Source organism: Typopeltis vanoorti, chromosome 12, assembly GCF_054136105.1.
Source record: "Typopeltis vanoorti isolate ZY-2024b chromosome 12, IOZ_Tvanoo_1.0, whole genome shotgun sequence".
NCBI lineage: Eukaryota > Metazoa > Arthropoda > Arachnida > Uropygi > Thelyphonidae > Typopeltis > Typopeltis vanoorti.
Genome location: NC_143560.1, coordinates 30,836,184 through 30,856,820, shown reverse-complemented (window position 1 = coordinate 30,856,820; position 20,637 = coordinate 30,836,184). Strand labels below are relative to the sequence as shown.

The 20,637-nt window shown below is 33.6% G+C and overlaps 1 protein-coding gene across 3 annotated transcripts in view; it reads right to left on the bottom strand.

Moving 5' to 3' along the window:
- Positions 1–20,637, bottom strand: part of LOC150100660 (neuroplastin-like) — a 168,698-nt gene that overhangs the window by 13,399 nt on the left and 134,662 nt on the right. For all 3 annotated transcript variants that reach the window (XM_090401136.1, XM_090401135.1, XM_090401134.1), the window contains exon 9: positions 10,457–10,570. In XM_090401136.1, coding sequence (XP_090257262.1) covers positions 10,457–10,570 — 114 coding nt within the window. The remainder of the gene's footprint in view (positions 1–10,456; positions 10,571–20,637) is intronic.

The following is a 20,637-nucleotide window of genomic DNA, read 5'->3' as shown; positions in this document are numbered from 1 at the left end:
GAGGAAATTCATTATAGCAAACTTTCTATTATATGAAAACTATTCCTTAACACCTACAAGGCTTTATAGTGAGATGTAACTATATAGATAGAATTAGATGGGACACAGAATAAATGCCAAGTCAGACACTGCATCTTCCCATTAAACACTGTTGAAAGAACCAAATTTCCTGCTGTTTGATTTTACTTGAAGAAAGAAATTTCAATTTGTAAAAAATGGTTTTAATAGAAATAGCTTGGAATAAGTAGTGATTACCCATGACTACTATATAGTATAACATGCAAGGATTAATGCGTACACACAATAAACATGCACGTAAATACTATAAATATACTTTGGTTATGTGCACGCTTATTCATGTATGCATTAATCTTTCTACATTAATTAATCATTAAAGTTGAGTGTGTTACATTTTGTTTTCATTACAAAAGAGTATACTATTTCATATCTTCTACTTATATAGATAATATACAATCTGAAGAAAAGAAGCAATGTTTATGTAGCACTGAACATCAGAAGAACACAGAATTCTCAAGAGTAATATTCTTGATCATTCCCATACTTATGTTGCTTATTTAAAATTATGGCTAATTTTTCACTTATTGAATATAAATTTATTCAACTGACTCTCCATCATACCAGCTTTGTTTATTCTATTAGTTCCAGATTTAATTAGCCATCTTCACTAATTATTGTACTTAAATATTTCACCTATTCTATAGATCCATCGAGAATGCAGTTGATATGGTCCTGCTTATTTCCATGCTTTCAAAAATCTAAAATTAAATATCATGAAAGTGTTTTGGACAGTAATGGAGAAATAAAAAATCAAAGATAATAGATGTGTAAAAATTGAAGATAATTATTAACATTTGCTGAAAGAATTACTAAAGGACAATCAGTCATCATCATCACAAATTCCTGCCATGTACCCTCAAGGGATGTACAGGATACGATAATACTACATGAAAAAATTTACATCATTACTAACTTCCTATCTACAATTTTCCTCCAAATCAGTCTGTTACTTGTCAAGACTCCAACATTATCAGATCTTATATTTCTATCGTCTAAGGCACTTTGTACCGTATCAATCCACCTATATCTTAGTCTTCCTCTGGGTCGTTTTGCTGCCAACCTGGCAGAGAACACTTGTTTTGCTAATCTTTCTTCGCCCATTCTGTTTAAGTGACCAAACCACCTGAGATTAGCTCTGCTAACGTGGGAACTAGGTTTAAATCTAAATGTATTCAACACTAATATTCTGTTAAATTTTAGTTATTTTAGTTTAGTTTAGTTACTTAAAGTTAAATTCTGCAGTGACTGAATAATTCCAAAAGTTTAGAATCAGAAAATTAAATCTCATACGTATGAGATTTAATTTGTATTTTTCTGTTTCTGAAAACAGAAAAAGTGTTTTCATTCTACCACTTTGTTAAAGAGAACAAGACAGGAATGGAAATGAAAAGTCAGAAATCTCAACTAAGCATCCATTTGTTTATTTATCTGAGAAGAGGTTTAAATAAAATGTGGGGGGCATGAACAAGATTTTTGCTTTATCTACCTGGCAACTCATGAAGTAATGAGTTAAGTCATATCTTTATGTAAGCTTCAACAAACAAATGTTAAGCCAACCTGCACTTGTTGAAGCTAACATTTTTGGGGCAAAGAAAGGCAGGATGTTTCCAGTGAGGATTAACTTCTCAGCTTTACTTTACAAGATTAACTTCATACCTGTTTCATCTATACCAATTTCTGTTACAAAACTTTTGACTTTCATTCTTAAATGTTCTTGGGTCAGCTAGTGTGGGACTCAGAAATCAAAATTTCAGCTCAAATTCTAAAAACAAATAAGAGGCTGAATTCATTTGCAATTTTATCATGTTTTTTTCACTGCTTGGCAGCAGATGGCTGACAATTATCAACATAGTCCATAGTTGTCAATGGCTTGTATATTTTATATCAATCTTTAACAGATCAAGTAGGCTGCGTTTTACACACATACCATGCCTGACAGAAGTGCGCTTCATTACTACATAATGTCCTTTTCTCATCAGGTTGGCACATTTGTCAATATATGTGCCACAAGCAGTTTTTTTTTTTTTTTTTTTTTTTTTTTTTTATGGGTGGTAAAATGTTTTTTAAAGTTAGTATTTACGAACTATCTTCTTGCTATAAAAAATTCTCCAAAGTAATGTTTTTCTTATTTTGAGTTTCAAGGTAATAACATTTCCTTTTAAAAATATTACACAAATAGGCTGGATTCTGTACCATGTATATATGAATATCTAGCAATATTTGTTTTATGATTACACAATGTATCAACAAAAACATCAAAAAAGGCATTGAAAGCAGTAAAGCAGTACTTTCCTTCCCCCTATCTCCAGGAATACAGAATTGCACTTCATATAGCAGTACATTAAATCACTGTGAGCTATTTCTACAATTATTTTTTTTTAATTTAATAAAACATTGCTTTCATAACATGTATTCAAACAATCAATTTGCAATTACTTTATATACTGGTGCTGAATATTATTGTTTACAGAATGTATAGTTTCCATTCTTATTGCCCTCCAATCAAAAATAATTACATAGAAAACCAGTCAACTTTTTTTTCTTGCAATAAACTCTAGATACACCATCAGGTTTATAAAAATGCATATTTTGTAGAAGGCTTCATAATTCCTTATTTCACTTTTTATCTCAGGTGATTTTCAAAATAAGCCTAACCAAGCTAATCTTTTAAGGATTAGCCACAGTTTTTCTTCGATTTCTGGGAAATAAACTCTGAAAAACTGAAGTCTCTCTTGGAATTAAAGAAAAAAATACAGGTGAGGTTGTCAAATTCTTATTATAAAATGATGGATAAGAATTTTTTTTTTTAAAGTTTTTAAGGTATTTTACTGCATTTCCTGCTATAGTAAAACTTAGTTTGTTTTGAATGCACCTAAGCAGTGTAGTGAGGAGGGAGGGGAGGATTTATTCACTATATTTATTCACCAATCCTCCTCCCCTTTTTTTTTTTTTTTTTTTTAAACTAAAGCTCTTCATAAAAGCACACATGCATAACTACTTTACAGGATGACATGCTATTTGTTCTCATAGTAATTTATTGCACATTCCCATAATACCACAATTGAATTGTAAATTGAATATTTATTTATCTATAACAAATTATTTGTATTCATGTATATTCTTTTCCTAAGACATGACAGTCCTATATAAATGATTCATATCCAATTAATCACATTGAAACAGAATTACCTATACCTCTTAGAAACTTAGACATACCAACCAATTATAGAAATTCTCTTAATTATTGATTACTTATATACCCTTATATGACATATGCTATAACAATCAGCTATGTGTTGCACATAGCTGATTTCTCTACAAAAACACATGATTGTATCATTGTGTGCTTATCCATGAGACATGTGCAAGCATGCAATGATACAATCTGTACAGTGCCTGGCATGAACATGTTAATCCTTATACAAATTTCAATGATTTCAGATGCCTCATGACAATGTACTATGATTCATGAACAATATAAACAAATTTCACTTAAAGCATTATGAATCTTAGTTGGGTTTTTTCCACGTACTGTTTCAATTTTGATGTATGAACACTTGTCACTGCACAACATCCAACTGAGATCTACTCCCATTTTGAATTCTTATTTCACAAACAAGAACAGAAAACGAAGACATCATTTCTATCCAGTTGGTTTATAACTGCCATGAAAGCAGAAACTATTACATCCCCCTAGCCACATGTGCTAGTGCAGAACTTCTGATATAATCCTTGTACATGGATCTATATTATTAATGCATTTGCATAGAGTAGTGCCTGCATGTGCATAAATGGCCTGCAGGAAGAATCTTTATGTGTGCTGTTTCCTCATCAAGGAGGCCACATTTTCACAAAGCTCATATGGCTTGTTAGTTGAAACTTTTACAGGTAAATTTTATTTGTAAAATTAGCATTTGTGAAATGTTGTAATGATATCAAAAAATCTCAAATGCAATTAGAACTGATTTCAAATGACATATAACTTGAAATCAGTTAAATATATTTTGCTTGGTTTAGAAAATTTGCTTTACATATCCATGCCAATGATTGCATTATAAACAGGTGTTACGACATTTTCCACAACAGAAAATTTGAAAGAGGATGTTAGAACAAATGTATTTAGTTAGATACTGTGTTTGACATTTGACACTATAATAAAGCTTTCTGGGACACATATAGCATAGTGTGTGTGTGGGGGGGGGGATGTGTTTATATACCCTTGAGTCTTCCCAGTTGTCTCTAATTACACAAATTGTTGCTAAATATAGTACCTAGACTGTAAATGCCTCTATACTGTATTTAGTGATACAATAAAACTACTTGTTTTTCTTGCTTCTGTAGTATAGTGGCTGTTGGGGATGGAATGTTTCCAGTTTTCTAAAAGAACAGATGTAGTAATAAGTAAAAATTGATAAGACAGAAGAGTCACTGACAAAAAGAAAACATTACATAAATGAATATAGGATTCACAAAAGGGTGGATAATTCTGATAATGATCATAAATTATATATATTACTATGCAAAAAGTGTATATTGATTATTAGTAAATATAAGAAAATTTTTAGAAAACCAAGCAAAATATAAATAAAATAAATACATACAATAAGTATAACAAATTTTACAAGATGATTTGCTGCTCTACCAATCCACACATATTCCTGCCATTACTAGATAAATTCCCTGATCATTGCATTAGTTCCTCCCTATAGTTTATTAAGCTACTAAATGTATACAGATGCTATTTATATTTTGCAAACAAATCTTTCGCTCTTCGCTGTTCTTTTTTTTTTTTTTTTTTTTAATTATGCCATCGTTATGTCTACAGTTTATAAGATCATATGTTATTTGCTCCACCCAGCAATTTATAGGACACATAATATTCCAAACATCAATTATTAATAATAATTCATTTCTAGTAATGAAAGTATTTCTATTTACACCTGTTCTTTCTCTTTCTTGTATTTCTCATTCTCAATGACTCATTAATAATGGTTAACATATTTACTAGTAATTCAAATAATACCAATCAAAGCATTCTCCTTAATTGTTTTCTAATATATCTTAAAACAAGCACCCCCCCTGCCACCAATTTGGTTACAATTAAAGAACCATCATATGCATCAGGTCCAACAATATGTAAGGACAAACTTGCCACAGTGATAGTGTTTTCACTTGCCCTGACATGAACATGTTAAGGAAAATAGTGAGAAAATAATGAACACTTTTTTCAAAAACAAACCTCAAACAAATAAACCTGGAGACCATGAATGGAACTAACAGGAATGAATTATTATATATTAACAGACAAACCACATATTATAAGACAAATATTATAAATGGAGTAAGATTTAGCAAAGATCATAGATTAATTCAAAGCAAAAAAAACTCTAAGAATGGAAAGAAACTGATAAAAAAAACAACAACTAGAAACATCTTAGAAATATTGAAAGAATGAAAAAAGAATTAAGTTTAGAAAAAAGACATTTAAAAAAAAAAAAAAAACAGACCCAATATCAAATATTTAAAATTTCAATAATATTCTAACAAAAAGCATAATAAGGCTTGCTGTATAATAAAATTAGTTTAATCCTTTATCCAAGTGTGAGCAAACAAAGTTTGCGCCTAAAAGTATCTTCAGGACTGGGGTAAGGTGGTACAACACCAGGGAAACTCGTTGCAAAGGGGGAGCAAGCTACCAACACTCCTATCTCTGCTAATGCTTCTGCCTGGTATCTCCACTTGGGCCTGGCTCCCACTGAAGAGACCTCAATAAAGATCGAAACTAGTCTGGGTAGTGGCCCTTCCCTTAATGCATAACATTAGACATATCCGCAAGGAGATGTGTTTTGCATTATAGGAGATACTGAGATAGGAGTGTTGGTAGCTTGCTCCACCCTTGCAACGAGTTGCCCTGGTATTGTACCACCTTACCCCAGTCCTGAAGATACTTTCAGGCGCAAACTTTGTTTGCTCATACTTGGATAAAGGATTAAACTAATTTTATTATACTCTAACCAAGTGAAAAATAAACTTTCTTCATCAAAAAAAAAAGGCTTGCTGGAAAGTCAAAAGAGAGCAAAAATAGACAAATTAAAGAAGTGAACTAAAGACAACAGGAAAAGATTAACATGAAACAGGATGCACAATATTATTATTAAGAGGAACTCCAGGGAGTAAAGGAGTCATCTAGGGAGGCCACATACTACTTGCATCAGCAATTATACCTGTTCTTGAATTTATTCATACTACTTGCACACACAACATTAAATGGCAACTCATTCCAATTATACACAACTCCTAGAGAAAAATCTAGTTATCACCACCCTTCTTGACAGCATTCGTTCAAACCTCCTGCATAAAATGAAAAATTCCATCTACTGATATCCTGTATGAACTTTCAGAAGTTTGTAAGCCTCAATCATATCACAGTACACAAGTGCTCATAATCACTATTCCCTAATCCTGATATAATTTCTAAGATTCTTTTGCACTCTCCATTACCACAATCAGTGTGGAAACCAGGCCTTGTAAAGAGACCAAATGACTTCCTTAACATGTCAAGGTTTGTTTCAGTAAAAGTCATATTCTGAGTTGTATTTGCAATTCTTGCTATATGGCCCCTGAACTTCAACTTCCTAACTACTAAAACTCCAAGATCCCAAAGCCCAATCAGAAACTGTAGCTAGCGGAAACTTATCAGGTTTGGGATCTTGAAGTTTTTGGGGATCACAAATATAACATGACAGTGAATATCTTATCACAAAGTGAATGCCTTTACATTTACTAACATTGAACTTCTTGCAGCCATCTTCACATGTCCACAACTCCAACCCATTCAAATCATTCTGCAAGCACTGCATATCAGCCACATTCCTAATTATTCTGCTCATCTTTGCATCATCAGCAAATAGCTATGTCATTAATATAAAGATTGAATAGAAATAGACAAAGGACTGATCTTTATGGTACACAAATGGTTACCATAAATTGTGCACTCACATTTCCTATAAACCACTTTTTGATATGTCATCCATCCTCTCATCAATGCCAATATTTTATAATTCAATTGCATATTCTCCAATTTATGCAACAGTCTTCCATATTGTATTTTGTCAAAAGCCTTAACAAAATCCAAAACTCTCCTCAGCAGTAGCATTATTTTTGAATGTGAGCAAGTTGCTCAAACATAACCTTTCCTTAGTATACCATGTGGTTCAATGCAAACTAGAGATTCGCTGTCAACCTATTTCTGAATGCGAGCCCTAACCAACTTTTCCAAAATCTTCACCACCACTCTGGACACTGATAGGTTGATAGTTGGATACATCAGTCTTTGTGACACTCTCACCCAATGGGATTACCGCACATTCCCTCCACTCCTGTAGAGTTTTCCTTGTTCTGAGACACAAATTATATAGCCTGGTCAAAGGAATAGCCAGTTCAGCTAAACACTCAGCATCCATGCTGATATCTGATCAGTATCAACTGCTGAATTCTTATTCAGCTTATGCACTCATGCAACAGCTCCAGAAACTCTCCTTATAACAACAAAGTCTCCCCCATCCAGTAAGGATGGTAGCAGTGAGTGCAATGTTGCACATACCAGTCGAGAGTTAGCAAAATGACACTCATCAGTTGAACAATTTTCTGCATCTATTACCTGCATACAATCTTGCATTCATTAGTTATTCTTATTATTCTTTTTTTTTACTATTTATTATATTATATTTATTACTATGTTTATTCTCTCTTGTACTCTCAGCGTAATGATAATATTCTTTTGGGTTGTCAATAGCTTGCAGAGTCAGCTTCTTTTCATACTCAGCTTTCTGTACAATAATCATGACTCTTCCAGCCTGCTTCTTACAATCTCCATACCGACAACATCTCTATGCGCATTTTATCCCCCTCTATATCATCTTTTTCTAATGAATAAGGTTACAGATTTCACATCTCTCCATTTATTCCTCGAACTAGAGGGACACATTCTGACATTACATTTCCTTCGATTTCCTTCTCATTCAACAACCAATACAATGGTACAGAACCCAGCATACTCCTCTGATGGTCATAATTTTCTGCTTAATTGTTCAGCATGTAATCTTTCCTGAATGGAACATTCAGTCACTATTGAATGATCATCACCAACAGGAGGCAGAATAGTTAACATCTTAACTAAAATCCCCTCTGAGACTATAATCAGATCTAACACTCTTTGCCCATAAGTTTCTTTTGTCACATGCTGCTTGAGGAAGTTTTCTCACAATAGCTCAATAAATTCACTTTCATCCTTCATGAGATTTCACTGCTATCCAATTAATGCCTGGATATTAAAGTCCCCAATTATGATTACTCAAATCTGCACCCATCATATTTATTATAATGGGTGCAGATTGAGCAATTAAGTGAGTAATGTACATGTACATACAGCCAGAGAAACTGCAAACACAAAATATGGAGTCATTTTGGGAATAATACAGATATAAAAAATAATAACAGGATAAGGAAGCAAACAAAGGTAATGGATAATGCATCAGTAATAAAAGGTAACAAATGGTGATGGGCAGAATATATGATGAGAATGCATGATAACAGATGGACAAAGAACAGAATGGACACCAAAAACTGATCATCAGAAACTAGGTAGACCAAGAATAACATGGAATGATGAGACAAAAAGCTGTTATGGTCATGTATGGTAGAGATGCACAAGGTCAGACAAAATGGAAGATGCACGGAGAGGCATTCATTCAGCAGTGGAAAGAAAGCTGTTGATTATAGCTATTCTTATACCAGTGTTTCTCAATGTGAGGCATATGCCCCACAGGAAGACAATTTGAATATTTTGGGGGAGCAATTAGAAAATGTAGATGTACATATTTATATTATACTTTTTCAGAACTTGGCTGACTATTATGCTAGATCGGGGGCATCAAAATCTTCGAGACGTTGAGGTGGGGCATGATCCAAAAAAAGGTTGCGAAAAACACTGTCTTATACTTACCACCCACCCACCCACATCACTAATATATGCTACAGATCTTGCAACCTTTTGTGTGTGGGTCAGAGGAAAGGCGGATTGATACACCAAGATCTAGGTGGATTGATCAGTGCCTTAGAAGACCAAAATAAGATCTCATAACAATAGAGTCTTGACAGATTAATTTGAGGGAAATTAGTAATGATGTAATGTTTTCACATAGTACTATCATAATATCCTGTACATCTCAATCATGGTACATATCTGGAATTTGATTATTATAGCTCTTTCTTTCTTTCACTAATCACTATTGCATTCAGGTATTTTTCTGTGCCACCTCCTTTCCACGGATGCTTCATACACCAAAGTTACTTATCACCTGTTCATTCTAGCTCCCTGATGAAAACAGCAATGGCATTATCTGGTTAAGACATTGTCTTAACCAGACAATGCCCATCTGAAATGACATGATTATGTTGTATCATAATGCATGTGTAGTTTAAATCAATTTAGAATATAGGTTGATTTGCGGTCTCAAACTGCCAAATCATCCTTGTTCATTCAGCATCTGGATGGATATCTAAGAGGATGAGGATGGGATGGATACTGGGTTGAAAGTCTCAGTTCATTCTGTTTTCCTCAAAAGCCAAGTGAAGTCTCTTCTCAGTTATCTTACTTTGACCCTTACCATGTCCAAACATATAAGGAAACAGATTTTTAGAATATCATCCTAAATGTATTCAAGATGACAATTATTTAGCCATAAGACCAACTGAAAACAAGAACATGTATTATTATTAAGTCATGTTTTCCTGATTGTTCTTCTCATGCATATAGCTCCAACTGTGACCACTACATTGTCACATGTTTTTCATTTCATAACTTTAAATCAATGCATATTTAGTATTTATTTAATTCACTCGAATGAATACTGACAGGACTAATATGGTTAATGAAATATTAAAGAAACTAGTATTTATATAACGCATATTTGTCCACTTTTAAGTCAGATGAAATTCAATACCAAATGAACTCCACACCTTGGATATAAATTACTAGGATTTAAAAATGATATCAATTTAACGCAATGAAAATATAAAACTTGCAATTCTGGAATACATAAGATAATAGAATTACTACTAGTGGTTGGGAAATTAATTGTGGGACAAAAAAAAAAGTGATTTAAAAGAACTGTAGATAGTTTTTAAAAATTATACATTATAATTAAAAATATATTTTAAAAAAATATCTTAGAAATCTTAGCTTGATGCCAGAAGAAAATAATTTCCCAAAACTTTCTTGTCAATAATGTGACATGTAGCTAAAATTCCTACTCAGATTACAATGTTATATGCTCAAGGACAAATGCAATGGAAAAAAAAAAACAGATGAATGTACCTCTTAACCATTCTATGTCTGGAGGGGGAACACCTTTTACTTTACATAGGAGCATCAACTTGTCATCCTGAACTAAATTAAGTGACTTAGGGAGCGGGTCAACCTCAACCCGAGCTGAAAAATAAGCAATTTAAATAATTAGTCCAATGTGATCATCTCTCATTATAATAATAATCTGAGAAAAAAACAATGTTTATTACAAATTAATATGCATTCAGTACATACTAGTTTGGAGATTGCACCAACCCTTCTGGATAAAGGGTGACAGTTTTACAAGACATTTGCCTGTTGAATGTATTATCAAGAAAACTGGTGTGTTGATTGCAGCTTCGGATATTTTGTGCTTCTTATTCTGATTTTCTGTTGGTGTTTCTATAGTTTTGTGACTTGGTTGGGACTTGAAGGTCCCCTGATAATTAAGAGGATGTATTCGTTCATTCATTCAGAAGTATTCCTTCTCAGGAGTTTAGTTTGGCACTAGAGATCACCACCCACTAATGAGCCATATGGATGCCCACTCTCCGGCAAACAATGACTGTGCTTGGGAAGGGAATGCGCTACCCTGGAATACCAGCACTGCAACAAGGCTCTAGCCCTGTCCTCGGACCATGGGGAACAAGACTTACAATACCCCTTGACCCTGGCAGGCAAGCTTACTAACCAATTGATCCTGGTCAAGCCATCCAGGACCACCCATCTTGCCAAAGTAGTGCAACCAGATCCCCTTTATGGATATCCACAGGTTGCATCATACTGCAAACACAGCAGGAAGGCATTGGATCCCAATGATGGTCGGGAAGAAAGACCAGTAAAAGACTCAAGAGAAGCAGAGCAAAGAATACAAAAGAAAACACAGAAAAAAGAATAAGAGTGAAAAGAGCCAGTACCATCATCAGGAGGTCTACTCCATGAACAGGAGGCTCACTCACATGGAGAAGTTGGCTATGGAGAGCGAATGAAAAACACAGAGTTGCGTGGATAGAAGGAAAAGAGGTGACATAATAGAGACATTCAAGTTATTGAAGAGATTTTACCAGATTAACACCAAGGGGATTACAGGGTGAAAGAATGAGAGGCAACCAGTGGAAGTTGTGTAAACATCTGGTAAAGATGGTGATAAGTCGTTTTTTTTAAATGGAGAGTGGTGGGTGAATAGAATAACAGCCAGAATGTGCAAACTACCCATATATAGAAAGCAGGTGACTATTGTTCTTCCTATCCCATAAAATGTAACACAAACCCTTCACAAAATGCATATATAATGTCATAAGTCACTTTCCAGACCATTTCATCAGTAAGAACTAGATTTTTCGAGATGAGATATTTTAGTGGTAAAAGTGATGTTTCATATATTCAAGAACGTAGTAAAATGGCTCATATTATTAGTATACTCTAGAATTGATAGCTGTAGCATGTTTATGGGCTGGTAAATATTATGTATGACAGGAAATTATATTCTCATTTCTATCCAGATTTTACTGCAGCAATTAGCAAATAAGATGCTTATGCTACAGAAAAATATGAATGGAAACATCTGTACAACTAAACTGCTTACTTATAGTGAACAGCTGACTTCACAAAGCTGCTGCTGCTTGTATCCCATAATGTACGGCAATATTAGGGTGTTCATCCATTGTTAAATATTTGTTTTATAATTTATTTAGTTTGTTACTTGATTAAATCCTTTCTTATTTAAAACCTTATTCAATTAAAATCCTAGCGGCTGCGCCATTGTTATATATTTTGTTTTATATGGTTTATACTATATATTTTACTCTTCTTATTATCGTGGTTTAATATACCTATATCTATTTATATCTAGGACTGTTTCCTCTTTGGATATTGGCAAATTTTTATTATGCTGCGCCAGCCAGTATCCTATAGTAGAAAAGGTTCCTATTCAGGGAGACAATACTAGACTCTTAGCCGTTTTTAAACAATACTTTACTTTAATGCTGCTGTATAGATTCAGACTGCAGTCGTGACCAAAATCTATAATTATATTTACTTTCTAAATCCTTCCTGCCAAATATAGGTTCTATTTTTATAAGTGGTAGTTTGGAATCGTAATCAGGCATGACTCAGGTTTAGGTAAATATGACAAGTTAATTGGAATATCTAAACAGAATACAAAATTCATACTTTCAATTATGACTCAATACTAAATGAAACTCGAGTTAAGAGGTTAACATATTCTAAATTAATTAATTAAACTAATAATATAGGTCACAATAATAAAAGTCAAAGCATGCAAAACACAATAACTGCATATTGGGATAGATAGTAAATGATATGAAGTTAAACGAAAATTCCTTTCTGTAATGCTATTCATAAGATAATATAAACAAACATTCTAATGTTACTCAGTTACTAAAATCCACAATTCTGATCTCATTAAGTTAATCCTATCACATACAATTACAAAAGATCTCTTCCAAACAATTCTTCTTACTCTCTCAAGGGAGGTTAACTTTCTAATTAGAGACTGTACACGAAGTTCTTTAGAATACTGTTCTTAATTTCACATTCACAAACAATCTTCTCTCTTCTAATGAATTTTATACACAAAATAGAGTAATTTTACCTTACCGAACTTTTTCCGCATCTTTCAGCACAACGTGTATGTCTGGTTACAATGAAATTCCAATATGCGTGCAGTAGAGCATTATCAAATTAAATTAAAATATATCTGGAGGGGTAAAAAAAAATTATATTAAAATAAGATAACATATATAAAAATTATTATGGTTTGGATTTGGTCTCTGAAGTATGGCGTCAGCACTTTCTTTATATAAATGTTCATGTTTATATAAAGATCTATGTAGAAGTTTGGTGTTTTCCCAATGGACCCTATGGTTTGAGTTTTCAACCCCATATTGTGCGAGGCCAGATTTCTGCAGTTTGATAAGACGGATAAGGTCTTGATGTTCCAAAATGCGTTTATGAACAGATCTACCTGTCTGTCCATAGTAAGACAATTTACAGGAGCATGGAACTTTGTGCATGCCAGGTAGCACGAAAGGCGAGAGTTTGTCTTTAGAAGGTAACAAGTTATAGATCTGGTTGATTGGTTTGTAGGTAGTAGCAAGTTGGTATTTCTTCATAATTTTTGAAAGTTAGGAGATGCCTTTGACATAAGGAATGGGAATCCTATGGGCTTGTTCTCTAGGTTGATATGTGGGGAAGTGACTGATGATTTTTTGAGTTGTTTTAAGATTATATCCATTTAGTATGGCTGTATTTTTGATTATTTCCAATTCTTGGTTTAAAGAATCTTCAGAGGAGCAGAATCTATGTGCTCTGGTTAATAATGATTTAATGATGCCAAATTTTTGAGATGTATGATGAGCCAAAGAATTGTGAATGTAGTGACCTGAAAATGTCAGCTTACGATAGATGGAAGTGGAGATGGAACCATCTTTTCCTTGGATGTGTAAATCCAGAAAGTAGATACCCCGTGGAGATTCTTTTTCTAGCAAATTTAATCAAGGATGAAGAAGGTTTATCTTATCCAGAAACAGGTGTGGTTCTTGTCAGAATGACCCCAGACAGCCAAGACGTCATCGACATATCATAGCCAAATTTTTGGCTTGGGTTTAAGAGTGAAATTTTTTTCTTCAAGGTGTTCTAGAAACAGGTTTGCTAAAGTTTGGTTTGCTAAGGGAGACCCCATTGCTGTTCCTTCCTCTTGCTTGTAAATTTTTTCTTTCCAAGTGAAGTAACTGGACAAAATAACAAATTTGAATAATTCAACATCATCAGATGGAAATTTTTGGGTTGACAAGTCTACCGTTTCCTCATGGGTAATATTAGTGAAGAGGGAGACAATGTCGAAGGTAATTAGCATGTCAGTTCCAACAGTTGAATGGCTTATTTTTGCGTGAAACTCTGTGGAATTTTTAACTGATGAGGCTGAGTAGCCTATGTGAGGACGGAGAAGGTTAGATAAAAATCTTGATAATTTGTAAGTTGGGCAGCTAATAGAATTCATGACGGGTCTGAGTGGAACATTATTCTTGTGAAGCTTAGGTAAACCGTATATTCTAGGAGGCCTAGCATGGTATGCCCTGAGTTTTTATATTGTTTCTTCATCTAAGAAAGTGGTTTCATCAAGTAACTTGTTCAGTTTCTTGAGCTATCTTTTTGTAGGATCATAATCAAGTTTGGCATAAGTACTTCGATCTCTGAGTAGTAAATTCATTTTTCGGTCATATGAACAGTGGTATTTCCCTTGTCAGCTCCGGTGATGATTATGTTTTTATTACGTTTTAAGGAGGTAAGAGCTTTCAATTCTGATGGTGGGATATTCAAGTCTGAAGGTTTGGCATCATAGATTATTTTGGCTATTTCAAAACGAAGTCTGTTGGCTTCAATACAGGAAAGATGCCCGATGTTTCTTTCAATGCTGTGTATAAAATCTAAATATGAAAAGCATTTAGATGAAATGGCAAACTTATGACCTCTTGCTAGAACATTTAATTCATCTTCTGTTAATGGACAGCTAGACAAGTTGACAAACCATTTTTCAGTCGGTAATTTGTTAGTATTTTTCTTAGATTAATTTAACAAATTAAGGTATTTTTTATGTAGATTAATATTACTTTTATCAAATGCTTTGATCTCCAAATTTTTACTGACACTGATAATCACTTGTAGCAATTCTTGATTTAACATGACAATTCTGCTTCTAATTCTGTAATTTTTAAATTATTTGTTGCCAATTCATGTTTAGAAACTTGTAACTGATTAAGCAGTAAGGAATGGCTTGCTTTCTAATAGATTTTATGAGCACCTGGTGATTTGATTACTTCCTTTAGTTCAAACGTTTGGAACAAGTTGATAAACTTTAGAACGATAAACTTTAGTTGGAACGAGTTTATCGCATCTGCATTTTTTTAAAAAAGAGATTCGGGCACATAGCTTACCCTGTTTCAATTGAAGTTTGCCTAGTAAGTCCATCTTGTGCGCTGTCAGTTCCCCATGAAGGAATAAGACTTTATTGTACAATGAAACCTGTGGAGAATTTATGACTAAACAAACACATGTAATAACCATCATTTTAAATTAACATCAGTACAGTTAATTCAAACTATACTAGGAATAACATACAGTTAAGGTGCATGATTACAATGGATTCCTAACATGCATGCAGTAGTGTTATAGAATTAAATTAAAATATATCTGGATCAAAAACAGATTACATTAAAATAAGATAACATACATAAAAATTATAAAAATTGTTTACAATAATTTTTATATACATTATCTTATTTTAATGTAATCCGTTTTTTTTTGTCTAACTATGGACAGACAGGTAGATCTGTTCATAAACGCAATTCAGAACATCAAAAACATATCCATCTTATCAAACCGCAGAAATCTGGCCTCACACAACACGGAGTTGAAAGGATCCATCAAGAAAAAACCAACTTCTACATAGATCTTCATATAAACATGAACGTTTATATAAAGAAAGTGCTGAAGCCATACTTCACAGACCAAATCCAAACCATAATGACGTTCTTGCTATTCCTAAAGTATGGTGAATTGTCATACAAAATTGTGTAAAATAATTTTTATATATGTTATCTTATTTTAATTTTTTTTTTCCCCTCCAGATATATTTTAATTTAAGTCGATAACATGCTACTGCATGCATATTGGGATTCCATTGTAATAATGCGCCCTAACTGTATGTTATTCCTAGTATTGTTTGAATTAACTGTACTGATGATGTCCTAAGATACTTAGGATGAAATATTTACTTATTAAAACTTATTACTGTGGTTATTACATGTGTTTGTTTAGTCACGAATTCTTCACTGGTTTCACTGTACAATAAATAGTTAGTGCGTAAAAATAATCATAATTTAAAACTGAATATTTTTACATATTGCTTATGTTAGAATGTTTATTAGTTTTAGTTTCATAACACGCATTGTCGGCACTTGCAATGTGACCGCTATTGAAATTGTTTTGTCAAAGTGATATGTAAAGCAGTTAAAAATTTATGTACTTACCGGATTTGAATAGTTGTGTTACTTTAAACAATTTTATTGTAGTCTAAAGTGCTGTAAAAGGAGTTAGAGATGATAAAGGTGACATGAAAACTGGAGAAAAAGATATCCTTGAAGTATGGAGTAGTTACTTTGAAAAACTGCTAAATGAAACAAGCAGTGATGACAGCGCAGTGGTAAAAAACACTGACCAGGCATGCAGTCAGGAATACATATCCATACTTGAAGTAGAAAAAGCCATCAAAGGCTTGAAATGTGGAAAGGCAGCAGGAGTAGATGATATTCGACCAGATATGCTGAAGTATGGTGGTATAAGTCTTACAGTGCCTGCACTGCATAGTTCAGAAAGCCTGGACAGAGGGATGAATTCCTGATGATTGGAGTAGAGCTCTCATAGTACCCATATATAAAAAGGGAAATAAAACGGAATGCGAGAATTATAGAGGTATTTCCCTACTGAGTGTAACTGGCAAGATCTATGCAAGTATACTTGAGAAACGGTTGAGAAGAATTTTGGAAGAAAAGCTTGGTGAAGAACAAGCTGGATTCAGGCCAAATAGAGGCTGTCAGGATCAGATTTTCACTTTACGACAAATAGTCGAGAAAGCATGGGAATATAACAGAGATCTGTATTTAAGTTTTGTCGATTTGGAAAAAGGCATATGACAAGGTGCCAAGAGAGAAGCTATTCAATACGCTACAGTTATATGGTGTCAATGGGGCATTATATCAAGCAATACATAGTCTTTATTTGAGTTGTAAGTCAGCAGTTAGAATTGAAGGAAGTACAGGAAGATGGTTTAATGTTAAATCTGGTGTGAGACAAGGATGTACATTATCCCCTCTATTATTCATTATCTATATGGATCACATTATGAAGGAAAGTGGTATTAAACATGATATCAAAATTGGAGATGTTAATGTAGCTCTTTGCTTTATGCGGATGATGTTATACTTCTAAATAAATCCGCTACAAGTCTGCAAGATTCTCTGACTAAATTGAATAGCTGTTATAATAGATATGGTATGAAGGTCAGCAATAAAAAGACAAAGACAATGAAAATAGGCAGAATCATTGAAAATGTGAACTGTGTTGTGAATGGAGAACCTGTGGAACAAGTAAACATTTCAGCTACTTAGGCACGATTTTTACTGAAGATGGTAAATTAAATATAGAAATAGACAACAGAATCAGCAAAGCTGGTATGGTGGGAAGTCAATTGAATAAATTCATATGGAATAAGAGAGAAATTAGTCGGAACACTAAATTAGCTGTATACAAGGCAGTGTTCAAACCAGTTTTAACTTATGGATCTGAGAGCTGGGCCAGAAGTAAAACACTTGACCAAAGACTAGCGACTGCAGATATGAGAGTCCTGAGAAAGATTACAGGCGTGACCAGATGGCATCAATGGCAATATCATATTAAAAACGAGGATATTAGGAAAGAACTTGACATTGTCAGCATCCAAGAATGCGTTAGCAGAGCTAATCTCAGGTGGTATGGTCACTTAAACAGAATGGGCAAAGAAAGATTAGCAAAACAAGTGTTCTCTGCCAGGTTGGCAGCAAAACGACCCAGAGGAAGACCAAGATATAGGTGGATTGATACAGTACAAAGTGCCTTAGATGATAGAAATATAAGATGTGATAATGTTGAAGCCTTGACAAGTAACGACTGATTTGGAGGAAAATTGTAGATAGGAAGTTAGTAATGATGTAATTTTTTTCATGTAGTACTATCATATCCTGTACACCCCTTGAGGGTACATGGCAGGAATTTGATGATGATGAGGAACGTTCAAGGAAACGCTAATTGGGAAGTTTCTTCTGTCTTAAGGACGCCGGATCTAACTATTATTTCTACTGGAAAAGAGACAGAATTGAGTTAGGAAGAATTAATGTGTGCTACATAAGTGATGAGAAAGGATCCAATGAAAATGAAGAATAAAGTCACATATCTTCAGAAAAAGGCCTTGACAGAGAAAGAAACTGGCTGTGAACATTTTGTCATTGTGAAAACAAAGTGTTTAGTCTATTTTTAAGTGTAGGTTTATGTTTAAAAGGCCTTGGATCCAATTAAATGTTTTTTTTGAATCCAATTAAATATATTGTTTTTGTTTTATTAAATGTGTTTATTTTGTATTTTGGTCTTGAGTCAGTGATTTATTTGGATTCTGAAAGCAATAGTAAAAAAGAGGTCATTGCACCAATCGGAGTGAACCATTGTGCATATATAGGTACACTCGGAAATAAATTAAAAATAATTGTTGAACAGAGATCATCTCTATAGGTAGGGTTAATATTATGATAATATCCTCTATATAAACATCTCCAATATAAAAATCTCTAATTATTAACAAGTGTGTGTACACAAACCATTTACCAAAATTCATACCATGGAATAAAATTATTTTTGACTTGTAGATTTAAATTGTATTTCTGGAGTTCTGGTCAAAACAATAATAATAATTAATGCACTATAAGTATATAACTTTTCAAGAGTGGGATTATCCATCTTGCCAATCTGCATTCAAAAACAAAACACCACTCCATGCACAAAACTGTTTAAAAACAGGCTTCAATTTTTGATGTTAACTCATAAAAAAAATCTAATATTAATCAATAAATTTTTTTTTCCTTTATGTATCAGCCAAACCTTGTGTTTGTTTATAAAACCATTAACCTTAACTTTATTTCAACATAAATATTAGCACAATGATAAACTTTATGCCAGCAAAACTGAAGATGGGTGTATTAAATACAAGAAGCTTCAATAAAAAAGAAGAAATGACAGAAGAATTATGAAGCACCACATCAACATAATTGCTGTTACCAAGATAAAGATACAGTGTTCAAACCAGTTTTAACTTATGGATCTGAGAGCTGGGTCAGAAGTAAAACACTTGACCAAAGACTAGAGACCGCAGACTCTCATACCTGAGAAAGATTAGAGGCGTGAACAGATGGCATCAATGGCAATATCATATTAAAAATGAGGATATTAGGAAAGAACTTGACATTGTCAGCATCCAGGAATGCGTTAGCATAGCTAATCTCAGGTGGTATGGTCACTTAAATAGAATGGGAGAGGAAAAATTAGCAAAACAAGTGTTCTCTGCCAGGTTGGCAGGAAAACGACCCAGAGGAAGACCAAGATATAGGTGGATTGATACGGTACAAAGTGCCTTAGACGATAGAAATATAAGATCTGATAATGTTGGAGTCTTGACAAGTAACAGACTGATTTGGAGGAAAATTGTAGATAGGAAGTTAGTAATGATGTAATTTTTTCATTTAGTACTGTCATATCCTGTACACCCCTTGAGGGTACATGGCAGGAATTTGATGATGATGATGAAGATAAAGATATGAAAAAAAAAAAAAGGTGATATTTGACAAAATAATTGTTACAGTAAGTTTCACAGCTTACACATGTAACAGAAATTATATAGAATTTATTCAAAAGATGAATCAAAATAATGAATCATAAATTGTGTGTATATTAACTAATGTCCCAGTCACAGCTGAAGTATATTACACCATTAGTTCAAAGGAGCAATTGTAGTAAGTTGTGCAGATTAAAAAAAATTAGTAAGGTCTGTGTAGTTCAGTGGAAGTGGTGCTTGCATCATCTGCACTAGGCTGCATGAAAACAGACTGGTTCCCAAGTGAGTTGATGGCTGGCACAAGGCAATCAGCTTTTTTCTCATGGAAACGCAGATTTTTTTGTCCCATAAACTCAAAATCGACCATAGAACCCACATTATTTCAGTAAGTTGCATATTACTTTAGGGTAACCTACCAAGAGATGGCAGCACTTGTTTGCCCATCTTGTCATTGGTTGCCACTTATAATTAGTGATAGTCACAAGGATTTTGGCAGCATATACAGCTAATATCTCAAACTTCTGGCATGTGCTGAATACAAAAACATCTTCAAAGCTACTTTTCAACTACCTGTCAATGTACAACATATAGCCCCTCTCTCTCTCTCTCTCTCTCTCTCACTCACACACAAGTCAACCCACCTCCCCCATGGTGTAGCCTGTTTCTATAAACATAGCTCTAACATTAAACACTGATACCGCAAAGGTATACCTTCCCTACACAGAACACTACCACCACACTTAGACTTTACCTGATACTTTGTTCAATCTTCAGA